At 39.1% G+C, this 15,753-nt stretch overlaps 1 protein-coding gene across 2 annotated transcripts in view; it reads left to right on the forward strand.

Annotated features, from left to right (window-relative positions):
- Positions 1–15,753, forward strand: part of ITPR2 (inositol 1,4,5-trisphosphate receptor type 2) — a 604,865-nt gene that overhangs the window by 235,826 nt on the left and 353,286 nt on the right. For both annotated transcript variants that reach the window (XM_004006770.5, XM_060413298.1), the window contains exons 22-26: positions 1,208–1,401; positions 5,470–5,599; positions 7,575–7,632; positions 9,339–9,504; positions 10,762–10,935. In XM_004006770.5, the coding sequence (XP_004006819.2) occupies positions 1,208–1,401; positions 5,470–5,599; positions 7,575–7,632; positions 9,339–9,504; positions 10,762–10,935 (722 nt within the window). The remainder of the gene's footprint in view (positions 1–1,207; positions 1,402–5,469; positions 5,600–7,574; positions 7,633–9,338; positions 9,505–10,761; positions 10,936–15,753) is intronic.

A 15,753-nucleotide genomic window follows, 5' to 3' on the forward strand; every position in this document is an offset into this window, starting at 1 on the left:
GGGGAAAGGAAAATTCTTTGCCAGATTCTTAGGTCTTTGCTTGAGGCAAAGCTCCATGAACACCCACGAAGCAAAGACCACTGTTCAGAAAAGAAAGCAGAGAGTTCTTTCAAATTCTCATTTCTTGTTGTAGGGATTTAGAAGTGAGAAATAGCAGAGGAGAGGGTAAATCATAGCAGTGACAGGAGGACCCTTTGGTACAGCTGCTTGTGGTCAGCGTGAGAAATGAGTGTGTGGGCAGTTTCATGCGTGCTTCGCGCTCAGTCATTCAGTCGTGTCTGACTCTTCTGCGACTCCATGGACTGCAGCCTGCCAGGCTCCTCTGTCCATGGGATTCTCCAGGCAAGAAGACTAGATTGAGTTGCCATTCCCTTCTCCGGGGGATCTTCCCAACCGAGGGACTGAGCCTACATCTCCTGCATTAACAGGCAGATTCTTTCCCGCTGAGCCACCAGTGAAGCCTGTGGGCAGTTTTATTGGAGGACAAATTAAATGAGGAGCCAAACTCAAGATGCAGGAGAGGCAGGATGCCTCACTGAAAATGATGATTAGTAATTTGTTTCTGTAATTATCTCAAACACAATTGCTTTTTGTGGATTTTGAATTATGATTTTAAATTCAAATTGATGAAGAAATGGGTAAAATGTGCTTCTTCTCTAGAAAAGAGTTTTCTTAACATGAAGCTGTAAAAATCCTCCTCCCAAGCTTTTTTCACAAGCATTATGAAAGCCAAGCTAAAAAATCCTAGGCTTGAAGGTAGGATTAGGACAGTAGTCACCATGTAAGTGTTTTCCTGTAGTCTTTGTATCCTCACTTGCAATGTTCTTTATGGTAGAGATTGAACACCTTTCTTCCTCGTTGACTGTAAGAGTTAGTGCCTCTTGGTGTGATGGATGGTAGGACTTGCTATGTTCCAGAAGGACCTGGTTTGGATATTGTTAGAGCCAGCAACAACTCACCTGCCGTGTGTCATTTGAAAGCATTTTCTGAGAAAAGTAAACTTGTATTTCTAAAATCTGCTATTCTGAAATGTGTCTGCACTATTTTAACTTGATCTGCAAGGAAGGATCCGGAGCAGGGCTGATGCTCTTCTTTTTCATCCTTAGTGCTCTTCCTGCCACATTTTCAGTCTGGTTGTGGCCAGCGGATGTAACGGCTGTCTCCCGAGGTCGCATGTGTGTTGACTTGTGGGCTTTTCTTGTGCCAGGGAACAATGTCATGAGAACCATCCATGGGGTGGGAGAGATGATGACCCAGATGGTGCTCAGCAGAGGCTCTATCTTCCCCATGAGTGTGCCTGACATTCAGCCCAGCCTGCACCCCAGCAAGCAGGGGAGCCCCACTGATCACGAGGACGTCACCGTCATGGACACCAAGCTGAAGATCATTGAGATTTTACAGGTAAGGGCCTAATGGGAGGCAAGCAATAAGCACCTACCTGTGCCTGTTGGCTTAATGTCTTAACTTTTTGTTCCAGATCACGGTGTAAATATTCTGAAATGCTGTTGATCTAATTTTATTTCATTTAAGATAATGATAAGCCTGGTAAGAAATCTCACATTGACACTATTTAACATATTCATTACACGTGTACATGCCCATTAAATAGTTTAATGATGATACCTAACAAATGTGGAGTGCTTTGAGGTTGGCATAACTTCTTTAATATATATTTTATCATTTAACATTGACCTTGATTTAATTTTACCTTAATTTAAGAAGGGCTTCAGAGTAGGCAAAGTTAAGATTGAATTCCAACTCTTTTTTAACTTTCAATTGAATTGGACATTTGATTCTGTGTATACAGATTTATCATAGAGACTTTTTATTTTTATTAACTTAAAAGTTAATTACTATTTTTAAGCATTTTATGTAAGTGACTGTCTTGATGTTTTTGTTTCCAAAAGGCTAGGAATAATATATGTAAATATGTTTATTTATGTATGTACTTATTTTTAATTTTGGCTGTGTGGGCTCTTAGTTGCTGTGTGTGGGCCTTCTCTAGTTGCAGTGAGTAGGGGTTACTCTTCATTGCCGTTCTTGGGCTTTGGTGATTGTGGTGCATGGGTTTAGTTGCTCCACGGCATGTGGAATCTTCCCAGACCAGGGATTGAACCCGCCATGTCCCCTGCATTGGCAGAAGAATCCTTAACCACTATACCACCAGGGAAGATCAATAATATATACATTTAAAAACTAACCTAGTCTAATACCTATGTCCATGAGGTTAAAGGAGTAAACTGCTATTTTGTGACCAGTGGTTTAGTATGGGATAGTAGATAAAATCTCATTACTATAGCTATGGATTCTTAGCATTTTTTTTAAGTTTGGAAAGTAGTTTTATGATACTTTAATTATAGCATTTATTCCATATTTGAAAATTGGAGCCTGGAGTTTTTGAGGATCTATTAAAGTTCTGGCTACAGTTTACTAAGTCTTTCATCCTAATTTAATGTAGACTAGCTACCAGAAGTGGGTTAGTTGTCCTGGAAGGATCTGTACATTTTTATTTAAAGTAATTAGATTTATAACCATAAAAAGTTTCACAGTTCCTCCACGAATTCCAAAGGCTAAGTCCCAAGAAATTATTGGCAGGCATCCCAACCCTGTGTTCACTACCCTGAGAAATCACTCAGTTGTCCTGTTCTTAACCCAAGGAAGGTGTTGATCACCTGACCTGTGGGCCTAAAGGGCTCCCAGCCTAGTGTCATCCTCCTCATGGGACAGACTCTGAAATACATGTCCTCATTTTAGACCAATAACAGTTACAGAATTCTGAATTTACCAAACAGTCCATTATAGCTAAAAAATGATGGCATGGCAAAACCATGGCAGGGCAGAGCAGGACTGGCTTCCTTTTGCTGCTGCCTTTGGGTTCTTTATGTATTTCTTGTTGAAACTCTGTTCTTGCTCCAGCTTTTGTGTGTCTCTGTCTGACTCTGACTCCCTGTGTCTGTGTTCCCCTGTGCTCCTCTTGAATGTTTCTTTTTTCAAATGTCTCTTGAAGAATTTCTTTGCAGCCACGTTCCTTAAGCAAGTCGCCTGCTTTCTTGCCAGCTCCTCTTCCTCTCCTGCCCTTCCTTTCCTTTCCCATCGTTTTGTGTATTTTCTTTAAGGCTTTTTGTTTCTCACCCATTCTCTCCCTCTGTCTGTCCTCAACCCTTTGTTAACTCTCTTTCTCTGCCTTTCTTTTTGTTCTTCCCTTTCCCCCTCCCCTTCTACCTTCGATTATTTTTCACAATTAACTGTATTAGACATGAAAGTTTGAATTTTGGCTCTATTTATAAAATACAATTCTTTGAATATTAATCGTCGACTAAAAGCCAATGAGTGTTTCATTAATTTATGTTTTCACTCTTTGTTCTTTACATGAAAGTGAAGTGTTAGTCGCTTAGTTGTGTTTGACTCTTTATGACCCCATGGACTGTACCTGCCAGGCTCCTCTGTCCATGGGATATTCCAGGCGAGAATCCTGGGTTAGCTGTTTATTTCCTTCTTCAGGGGATCTTCCCGACCCAGGGATCAGACTCTGGCAGGCAGATTCTTAACCGTCTGAGCCACCAGAGAAATAAATTCACTTAAAAAAACAACTCTGCATTTTATGCATCTGCGGTCTAGCTTCTGCTCCTGTCATTCTGCTCACCAAGCCCACTGGTCCTTTCTCAGCCCTCTTCTCCCACGATCTGTCTCCAGCTTTGAAAATCCCCGAAGTAACTGGAATCAGTTCAACTAATAGCTGTAGTGGTGCTCAGTGCATGCTAATAAGAGTTTCTTTGGTGTTTGCTTTTCTCTCTGGATTATATGCTGTTCAGAGGCAGGTTTTATATCCTTGGCACCTTTTCCGCACTCTTGGTACCTGCCTCAGTACCTGGCTCAACAAGTTTGTGGAACTTGACTGAACATAGCAGACATGGAGCATGGCTGTGACCCAGGAGGAACATAAAGGTCTAGCAGAAGAGGAATAGGGAGCAGGGAGGGAGAGAGAGGCATTCAACTTTGGACCTGTAGCTGTAAATAATGTGTTGGGTGAGCAAAAAGGAGAAAAATTGATTTGGACTGGGGAACCAGGGAAAGCTTCATTTCAAAAGGGATTCAAACCTTGGAGGATATCTCAAAAGCTAGTAATTATGGGGTAGAGGAGAAGAATATTCAAAGTAAAGTGAACAATGGAAATAAATGTGAGGAGGCAAGAGAGACACTGCAGGCATTCCAGCCTGTGCTGCTGGGATGGAGAAGAACCAGAGGAGAGAGAGGAAGGGGGTGGGAGGGTGGGAGGAGGGAGATGGGGGTCTGACACTACTGACTGTGGCATGGATAGTGAGAACTGGGTTTGGGTACCACCAAACCCCAAGTTTTCTGAAACTTGCATGACCATTACTGTTTGCTGTCCCAATGAGCATCTCTTAAGAGAGTGCAGGGGACACAGATAATAATTATACTGGGAGCAAAGGCTGTCCCAGGACTCTCCCAGGCAGCCTGGGATGGCAGGTTGCCCTGTGCAGGTCTGCCTCTCTGTTGTTTGCCATCTCCACTCAGGTAGCAACATATACCTTTTCCTTCTTGATCTCCATTATATTTATACCACATGGGTAGCCCTCGATCATTTCCTAAGTATGTTAACAGTGCTGTAGCAGGGACTGACAGCCCTGTAGTTGAGACTCCGTGCTTCCCCTGCGGGGGTGAGGGTTTGATTCCTGCTTGGGGAACTAAGATTCCACATGCTGTGCAGTGAAGCAAAAAACAAGCAACAAGAACAAACAGCGCTATAGCAAAATATGTTTAGTTTTTCCAGCTCAATCACTCTTCTCGAGGACCCTGGACTCTAGGCACTCGCACCCTTCTCAGTGCTGAGCACAGATGGGAACATTATTGGTACTTAGTCTCTGTCCATACGTCCATTAAAGAGAACAAGGAGAGCAACACAGAGCCAAAGAGGGCCATGCAGCAGTGAGGCATATCCCTGGTATACCGGATGCTGTTACTTAAGCTGCCCCTCTGAAGCCTAGATCAAGGACTCCTTTTGTTATAGTCAGAATCCACACTATTGTAGCTAAAATCCTGGCCTTTCTGTTGTGAATGAGGGTCTCAGCTCCAGCACTTTTCTTGTGGAGCCAGTGGAAACTCTGCTCAGGGCTCGGGAAATTATGTCACCATGATGTCTTCATCCATATCTACTGGATAGCCCCACCTGGAATATTCCAAGAGTGATCATGGGAAGTCAAGTTGTCTTCCTTTCAAAAACTGTTGAGGGATTTTACTGACATTGGCTCCTGCAAATGCCTCACTGTGCTTAGTGTTATGATTGTTTATCATGTGTGTGATGTAAAGTGTGGAGTTTTCCAGTAAAGTTTCGAAGTAGTTCATGTGACATGTTGATAGTTACATTGTTCTTGCTGTCCTGGAATGATATGAATTTTTAAACACCATGCTGATGAAAGGAACTTATGTTGTTTTTAATGTTTCTTATAGTTTATCTTGAGTGTCAGACTAGATTATAGGATCTCCTATATGCTGTCAATATATAAGAAGGAATTCGGGGAGAACAATGGAAATGCCGAAACATCCACCAATGGCTCTCCTGATACTCTGCTGCCATCAGGTATTACCTTTGTGACAATATTTACTCTCTGGATGATGTGTCCATGAGAACTTGAAAGTTCCTTTTGATGTTTTAAGACAAGAAGCATCTGTATGAGACAAAAATGTCCAAATAATCTCCACCAATGAAATGAAGGAGCTGAGACAGAAAGTAAATAACTTGTCAAGAATGGCAGGGAGGATGCTTGCTGCTCTGGTGCTCAGTCCTTTGAATGCAGTTTCTCTTGTTATCTTCACAACTCCACAAGTTTGAGTACTCTTTATTGTGCCAGTTTACTGATAAGAAGACCAAGGTTAGAGCGAGTCAGGCACTTGCTTAAAGTTATGAAGTAGTGGAAAAGGGATTCTCTCCGAGTTCTCTCCAACTCCAGGTCTGAATCTTTTGAGAATTATGCTGTTTGGGTGAAAATCCAAGGGGATTATTTTTTTGGCTGGATCACAGAGCATGTGAAATGCATCTATCAGGAAGAAAGGTATTTTGTAGGAATTACCCAACTCAAGAATAAAGACATGGCATTCCCATAGAGGTCTAGATGTGGGTGTTAGTTTTACTGTGTATGTATGTGTGTTGGTTCTTTATTATCTTGTACAGTTGTAAACTGGTACTGTTTTTCAGTTTTTCACATTTAAAGTGTGTAAGAATGAAGCTGCTCTCTCTGTGAGTATAGGAGCATAATGAAAAGAGCATAAAAATTATTATAAAAATGTTATGACTCTAGACGGTACCTTATGAAACCTAAGAAATATTAAATCACCATTTTTTTTTCTGGCTAGATCAGGCCAGCCATGACAAGCTGGAAACTATATCATATTGAAGATGGAATCTTTATCATTGACGATTTAGCCAGTTCACTGAACTCTTTTGCTGGGGTAGGAGTTATATGAAACTTCTTGGGAACTACAACCACTGTGATAACATCAGGGAGCCTCTTCTTTGTGCATCAGTCAGTTTGATAGGAAAGTCAGAGTAGTTAACATGGATGCTAAGCCAAACGTCCTGCTCCCTGACTCATCGGTACCATCCAAAGGCAGCGTGCTCTACAGATGGAGTTCAGCTCTCCTGAGCTAGAAGTCTCCTTGGCACATTTGCAGCTGTGTTGTTTTTATGCTTCCCAGAAGTGTAGAACCCCAAGGGGCTATTTCCAGGAATGAGGAGGCAGAACCAGAAAGTCTTGCTGGCGTCTGCATTGACACTAGCATAACAATTATTGGCTCTCAGAAGCCAGACTTCTGGAAAAAGGAGCTCTGTCAGTAAAAGTGTGGGAGAGGAAGTCTAGGGGCATCCCCAGAAAACCAGTCTTCTTTGATTTATCTGACCTCTTAAATCGGTTCTGTTTGTATGAGGTAGCTTTCTGGGAATAATTTTTTCCCTTTTTATATCTTGCTCCTTTTTCTTTTCATGCTTTGGAGATGAGAAATAAATTGTGTACCTATCACAGACATCTTCAAAATGTTAGTGGTGGGAATGGGTGAGGAATCAAGACTGGTTCACATTAAAAAAAAAATGCACTCTATCCCACAAGAAGAAGGTATGGAATTGCGAAAGTAAGCTTAGGTAAAAAGATCATATTGTTTGGAAGTACCATGTAATAACAAGGTTCCTTATAGGTATATTGTGATTCTTTAAAAAATATTATCTTCCCATATCATTATCCATTTAGATTATATGTATGTATATAGATATGTGTGTATGTAGTTATATATATATGTGCTTATATAGATGAAGAAACTGTAAATAGTTCTTTGTGATCTTTTCAATATATCTTTGAGTATAATGATTTTAAAATGTAAGCTTCAATTTAAAATATTGATGAATAAGGGAAACTGTATTGTGACTTTTTAAAGTGTTAATTGACTTTCGGTGGCATAAAGAAATTAAGACAAAAATATTTTTAGGTATGCTACATTAATATAAATATTGGGACTCCTAATTATAAAAATATAAAGAATGGATTTTTTACCACTTATCTTTGCAGCTATTGTTCCTGATATAGATGAAATTGCAGCTCAGGCAGAAACTATGTTTGCTGGAAGGTATAGTAGCATTTATATATCATTATTTTATGAATAAGATTTTACTTAGAATTTTACAATAGTTTGTCATTCCCTATATCTATTTAATTTTATATCCCTTATGGTTGCCAACATAACTCTTGCCAGAAATGAAGCTGCGAATTTACTATAGAAGAGAAAGCATAGCTTTTCTTTAGGTCAGGTTAAAAAAAAAGGACGGGAGAGATGAGATCAGTGTATTGAACTTTCCCCTGAATTCTTTGCTTTTCTTTCCTCAAATAATGACAGCACACGAATGCCCTTTAAGTCCCCTGGCAAAAATATCGCTGGATCTTGCAAAACACTGCTTCCCAAAATCTGAGAAATTTGAGGCAAGAAAGTAACTTCTTTCAATGTTATCATTAACTATATGTGAGAACTAATGCTTTTTATCTGCCAGTTGAAAATATCTGTATGATTGAAGAAAATGAAATATCTCTGCCATGGCTACCCTCCTTTGCTGTCAGGAGCCCTACTATTCATTGTTTTTAAGTTGCTTCTTTGGTTTCCCCAGAAATGAAACTAATAGTCAAAAAGAAAAGTAAAAACGGTACGATGTCTCAGCTACAAATATTGAGTTTGTAGCACCCATCTTTATCGCAGATGTGCCATATATACCTAACAGATTTCTGTACTAACCCTTTTGTAGCATTTTCTTTGATTAGCAAGAAAGAGAAGAAAGACTCAGGGAAGCCCCAAAAGGATTTTTATCTCTAGTGAACTTTTGGTTTAGGTTTGTTTTTATATTGTTTTGCCAGTTTCTGCTGTTGTTATTGTTACTGTGTTTTCCTATTCAAGTATTTCATTATTCCCTAGAAGAGGATAAAGCAGTGTATGATTTTCACCGAAAAATAAACGAACTTTTCATCCGGGTAATCGAGCCCACAGTCCGAATACAGCAAACTCGCAGAGTTGCTCTGGCTGTGGCCTTGCCTGTGCGCGTGCGCGTGCGCACGCATGCTGTGCCGCTGTGCTGCACGGCCTCACCACCTGTCCTGAGGAGGTTTTGGGCCTGGCGGGGAAGTGGGGGTGGTTGGTACATTGGCCCTTGACGTGCATCCAGCTGATATGCCTTCTCAATAAGCGCTTCTGGATTGATTCAGATCTGTCTTTTGTCTGTGCCTAGATTACCAGATCATCCCAGTTTGCCTGCTGCTTTCCTATTGCAATCACTGAGAGTCCCCCATCTTGGGAACCTTCTCAGTCTTGGACAGACTGGGACTTTGGTCACCCCTCCTTTCATGGACAATCACAAGCTTTTCTTTATGTTCCCTTTCCTCATACATTGTGCCTGCAAGCTAGATCGCTTGTCGTGTCCAAATCTTTGTCACCCTATGGATTGTAGCCCTCCAGGCTCCTCTGTTTCTGGGGATTCTCCAGATAAGAATAATGGAGTGGGTTGCCATGCCCTTCTCCAGGGGATCTTCCCAACCCAGGAATCAAACCCACATCTCTTATGTCTCCTGCATTGGCAGGCATTCTTTACTACTAGCGCTGCCCTGGGAAGCCCCCTTATTAGTAACATGAGGCCAAAGAAAGTAAAAATGTCTTCCTTTGCAATTTCCAATATTTCGTGGAGGGGTGATGGTGGAAATGGTGTAAGTCTGAGAATGTTTACACAATATTAGCTACTTATGATTAGAGTTTATGTAATACAAGTCTTTTACAATGATCTTTTGGTTTTACAGAAAGGAGAAAAATCCAGTTCAACTGGATGACGAAGGAGGCAGGACGTTTTTACGGGTCCTCATTCATCTGATCATGCATGACTACCCGCCTCTGCTATCAGGAGCCCTGCAGCTGCTGTTCAAGCACTTCAGCCAGAGAGCCGAAGTTTTACAGGCATTTAAACAGGTGAGATTGAGTAGCCTTCAGTGCTTCCACCCTCAGAGGCTCTGAAATGTTGTTTATAGCATCCAACCTGACTTAATGGTTGCAAAGTTAATGAGACTGCAGCTTTTCCTGGGGACACTTTCTATTTTTAAAGATAGATATGGCCTTGTCTGCAGCTAAGACATGATCTATTTTAGAAGGTGATTTTTCAGTTAATATCTTTAATGTAGATGATAGGCACTAAGATTTAGGAAGGCACTGGGGGATAATACCATGTTAGGAATTTTGTTGCCCATGCTGTTATTCTGACCCTAAATTTTACTGATCAGTTTGGGTACTGCACTGAAATAAATGTTTTGTGATTGAAAAATATATGAATCCAAAAGAGAATTGTGATGGAGCTAATCTTTTTCTTTGTCATCTTTGAATGATACCAATTTTGAGACCATGAATGAGGACTATCTCCAGGCTTACATGTATTTCACTAATAGTTCCTTAATAGAGCATTGATCTTCATTAGGAAATTTTACAGGAATATGTTAAAATATGAAATAATTAAAAGTAATTATATAAATGGATAAAACTATTCATATATTCCAGAGAAGGCAGTGGCAACCCACTCCAGTACTCTTGCCTGGAAAATCCCATGGACGGAGGAGCCTGGTGGGCTGCATCCATGGGGTCGCTAAGAGTCGGGCACAACTGAGTGACTTTACTTTCACTTTTCACTTTCATGCATTGGAGAAGGAAATGGCAACCCACTCCAGTATTCTTGCCTAGAGAATCCCAGGGACAGAGGAGCCTAGTGGGCTGCTGTCTATGGAGTTGCACAGTCAGAAACGACTGAAGCGACTTAGCAGCAGCAGCAGCATTCATATACTCACATAATATATACAAATTAAGCTTCAGACTGCATGGGTATTTTCTTCCACTTATTTTTATGTTTCTACCTGTTTCAAACAGGGAGTCTCAGAAAAATTAACTTGATCAGTAAAATTAGAGTTGGGGTATCTTTTACTTTAAATTACTCTTTAACATTTTGAAAAGCATTGTTAGGGCTCACTTTTTTATATGTATAATTTCTTACAACGTGAATATATTAAGTGGAATTTACAGATACTTTCAGGTAAATTTTCATGATCAATATACCTGTAAAATATCCATAAATAGCCTAGAAATACTAAACTTCAACTGAAGGACACATATGTTAAAAGACTTGGGGTTTTTGACATATATGAAATTCCATAAGTAAATCAAAGTTTGAAATTCTGTTTCCAGGTGCAGTTGCTGGTGTCTAATCAGGATGTAGATAACTACAAGCAGATCAAAGCAGATCTAGACCAGCTTCGACTTACTGTAGAGAAATCGGAGTTATGGGTTGAGAAGAGCAGCAGCTATGAGAATGGAGAAATGGGTGAAAATCAAGTAAAAGGTGGTGAAGAGCCAATTGAGGTTTGTTTTCAAGCTCTAAATTGAAATCATCTGAACAGTATCTTTTAGACCAGCATAAAATTTCTATTTGCCAAGTCGATGATCCACATAAACTTGTACTTTGGTTAATTCTTGTTAATTGTTCTTATTATATCATCTGCCCCCTTTTTCACTCTTTCTCCTTCCCGCTCAATCTTATAATCCAAGAATCAAGACAACAAGATGGAGTGAGGTGGAGAGAAAAGGAGTAGGTCGTAAGCCTAAACCTATAAAGAGAGGGGAATTTTCATTTTTAACGTTCATGGTGGCTTTTTTATTGCCAACCTATAAATCATTTTTTTCATTATTGAATATCCTTATAAATAAGTAAAAATACCCAAATGAAAGGACATTGCCAACATGAAAATCCCCCAAATTTGTTTGATCTGGAAAATGGTAAAATGGTGTTCATAAGTCTTTTGTTATATTGGTTTTAGTTTTCACTGGGCTAATTTCATTGCTGTTTCTGCATTTTTCTAAATAGTAAATAAACTATTAAAAATTTTTAAGCATTTTTTAGAAGATCAGTGCCAACACCATAATTGATAATATATTGAGTTTCTTAAATACCTGTCCAGTGTTTTATTTAGTTATTTTTTAAAAGTTTATTTGGCTGTATTCAGTCTTAGTTTCAACATGTGAGATGTCCGACCATAGTTTTGTCATGCAGAATCTTTAGTTGTGGCGCGTGGACTCTCAGTTGCGGCATGTGGAATCTAGTTCCCTCACCATGATCCAAACCTGGGTCTCCTGCTTTGAGAGTACCAGATTTTAGCCACTGGACCACAGGGAAGTCCCTATTTAGTTGTTATTTTATTTATTTATTTTTTTTAACTTTACAATATTGTATTGGTTTTGCCATACATCAACAAGAATCCACCACGGGTGTACACGTGTTCCCAATCCTGAACCCCCCTCCCACCTCCCTCCCTCTGGGTCATCCCAGTGCACCAGCCCCAAGCATCCTGTATCCTGCATCGAACCTTTTAATCTACAGCAATGTAAACTGTTTAGAGGGGTTTACCTGCCCTGACTTTTCTGTTTGTTGGAATACCCAAAGTATTTTGTAGTGTAGGGTGTTGAGTAGGAGGTAATTAGTGGGAATGGGAAATAATAAGATGCTGAAAAATTCCAAAGGGAAGTTCAATGGTGGGTAACTACTGTCTACTTGTCTCAGGACTAATTGCCACTGATCTGCACGATATTTTTGACTTAATTCTTTAGAAACTTTTCTGTGATTTTATGATATAAGTTGGCTCAATGGTAAAGAATCCGCCTGCCAGTGCAGGAGATGCAGGAGACAAGGGTTCAATTTGTGGGTCAGGAAGATCCCTTGGAGGTGGAAATGGCAACCCACTCCAGTATTGTTACCTGGAGAATCCCCATGGACAGAGGAGCCCAGTGGGCAATAGTCTATGGCGTTGCAAAGAGTCAGACACAACTTAGCAACTAAGTACGCACATGCACATGATATCCTAGTGGCATGTAGAATTTCTACAGCGTTTTTGTTGCTGTTGTTGAAATGGAGTTCTTCCATAGCGTTTTTAAGATATAAGAGAAAATTCAACATTTATGTAGTATTTGCTATATTACCAACTCTTACAGCAGAAACTGTCATGCATGGTATATTTTTTAAAAATGTTACAGTAAACTTTGGAGATAGTTATAAAGATCACATTTCCGAATCAGCTGAATTAACTGAAATTCAGAAAACCCAAAGATTTTCTCACTATCAAGCAGCTTTATGAGATTTTAACTCAGGTCTTTATAATGATAAGTTCCAGGCTCTTTAATGTAAAATTGCACTTTCTGATACAGTATTTAAGGTTATTAAGAGATGTATTATGCTTTCATGAGTTAGAATACCTCTTCCTTTTACAAATACATATTTTATAAATATTCTAGAGGATAAATGTAATGTTTCTTCCCTTTTCAGAACTTTTCATCATTTTAATAGAGAACAACTCTAACCCTTAGGAAAAATGCATTATGCTTTTTGTAAAAGTTTGCCCAGAAAATCACTTAAGAGTAGAAGTGAGATGTTCCGTGAGGGATGTCAGTCGCTAGTCTACAGTTTAAGTTCCTAGTCATGAGGGAAAGTGGAGAAAGAACCTGTCTCTTAAGTGTATATCCACAACATCCTCATAGCAATTTAATAAAAGTTTGTATTGATGTGAGAAAGAAGATGAATAAGTCATCTGATGATAGTCATTTTATTAAAAATAAAACTGCATTACACATGGGCTATAAAACTATTTTTCTAGGGACTTCAGATGAATATAAATCAATAAAGTTGAAATATATTTATTTGTTGAGGTCAGGATTTATCAGTTCAGCACATGTTAATAAGTTTAGGTACTTAAAGCAGGAAGTGATTTAATACAAGGAATTCAATTTTAGAAATGTCTAGAGGAATACAGTTTTAGAGGCTGCCTCTGGACTATAGAGTTCAGGGTCAAACAATCATAGCCATGATTCAGAGGCCAAGAATCTGCATTGGCTACTGTGTAAATAACTACAGCCACCAGCACTGACTTGTACCTTAGACATGTATGGACCCCTCAGATCTGTTGGGATTTTCTTTTCACCCCGCACACCCTCAGGAAGATGGATGGGCCTTGAATGGATAGGGCATTCGGAGGATAGGTTTTGGTGTCCTAGACACCAAAATTTGACACCCTAGAATTTGCCACTCACTATGTGTATGACTTTGGGCAACTGATTTGAATTCTTGCAGTTTTGTTTTCATTGTCCATTCAGTGAACTTATTAACGATACTTAGCCCATAGTGTTACCATGAAGATTAAATGAGTGAACTCTGGGCATATGGTGTATCAGCTGATGTGACTTCAGTGGGAAAATACAGACAATACGGTGACATATTAGTTACCAACAAGTCAAGAAGTAAGACTCCAGCTTTAGTTAATTTATTGTCTCAGTGCAATCATTACGGACCAGTGGCCTTACACTGTTTGTTATGATGCATATGGAATTATGAAATCTTAAAAGATACTTGTAGGGTTATCAAGTCCATTTCCTATGTGGTATTTGTTCTGTCTCTAAATAGCTCACCTAAGTGAGATATTTCTTGAAACAAACTTCTGTGATGGGAAATTCAATACCTCCTGAGGTAGAACAGTCTGTTGAAATTAGTATATAGCTTGCAAAATAGAATATTACCAATAAGATGTCCCCATGGTCCATCCCTGTATTCCAGAGGAAACTATTTTCATGAGTTTATGTTAATAATGTCCTTACTTATCATAGTGGTTTTACTATGTGTATCTCTATTTCTAAAACATTTAACAACTGAAAAGAATTTCATTTAGCCTTTTTTATTGGAGTCCAGTTGCTTTATACTGTGTTAGTTTCTACTGTCCAGCAAGATAAACCAGCTGTGCATGTACATACATTCCTTCCTTTGGGGGCTTCCTTCCTGTTCAGGTTACCACAGTGCCTTAAGTAGAGTTCTTTGTGCTAGACAGTATGTTCGTATTAGTTATCTGTTTTATACAAAGTGTCAATAGTGTATGTGTGTCAATCCCAGTCTCCCAGTTCCTCCCATCTTCTTGCTTTCCGCCTTGGAGTTCTCTACATCTGTGTCTCTATTTCTGCTTTGCAGATAGGATCATCTACACCATTTTTTCCTCTGATAGCTCAGATGGTAAAGAAACTGCTTGCAGTATAGGAGACCAGAGTTCGATCCCTGGGTTGGGAAGATCCCCTAGAGAAGAAAATGGCAACCCACTCTAGTATTCTTGACTGGAGAAGTCCATGGACAGAGGAGCCTGGTGAGCTATAGTCCATGGGATCACAGAGTCAGACACAACTGAGCAACTAACACACACACACACACACACACACACACACACACACACACATACCATTTTTTTTAGATTCCACATATATATATATAAATATACAATATTTGTTTTTCTCTTTTTGACTTATTTCACTTTGTATGACACTCTCTAGGCCCATCCACGTCTCAACAGATGACCCAATTCATTCATTTTTATGACTGAGTAATGTTTCATTGTATTAAACTCTTAGAGTAAAACTTAGGCAGAAGTTTTTTTTTCCTCGACATAAATCTCAGCAAGATCTTTTTTGACCAACCTCCTCGGTTAATGAAAATAAAAACCAAAATAAACAAATGGGACCTAATTAAACTTAAAAGCTTTTGTACAACAAAGGAGACCATAAACAAAATAAAAAGGTAGTCATCAGAATTGGAGAAAATATTTGCAAATGAAGCAACTGACAGGAATAATCTCTAAAGTATAGAAACAGTTCATGAAGCTCAATATCGAAAAAATAAACAACCCAATCGAAAAATGAGCAGAAGACCTAAATAATTATTTAGTCTGTTTTAGGTATGTTTTTGTTCTCTGTCTTCGTTGTTATGTAGCAGTGACTTGTTTTATTTTCTCTAATATACATGATTACATTTTATGCAGCTGTTTATCTAGTAAACTCTTGATAGACATTTTCATTCTTTACAGTTCTAGTGTCTTGAAAGGAAATTTGCTACCAAAAGGAGCTTTAAAAATTTTAAAAAGTCACCTGATGCACATGTTTGAGACCCTTCAGGATATATATTTAGGTGTAAACATCTAGTATGATTACCAAGTAATGTCGGTTGCTTTCCAAACACCAAATGATATTCCCAGGGTTTGTAACAGTTTCTGTAATTCCCTATCATGAAGACTACTGGTTTTCTCGCTTTTCCGTTTTTGATAATTGGATGTATTTGGTATATTATCCCTGTGTGATTTTCATTTTTCTGGATTTTTATGA

The sequence above is a fragment of the Ovis aries genome, chromosome 3 (assembly GCF_016772045.2).
Source record: "Ovis aries strain OAR_USU_Benz2616 breed Rambouillet chromosome 3, ARS-UI_Ramb_v3.0, whole genome shotgun sequence".
NCBI classification, from domain to species: domain Eukaryota; kingdom Metazoa; phylum Chordata; class Mammalia; order Artiodactyla; family Bovidae; genus Ovis; species Ovis aries.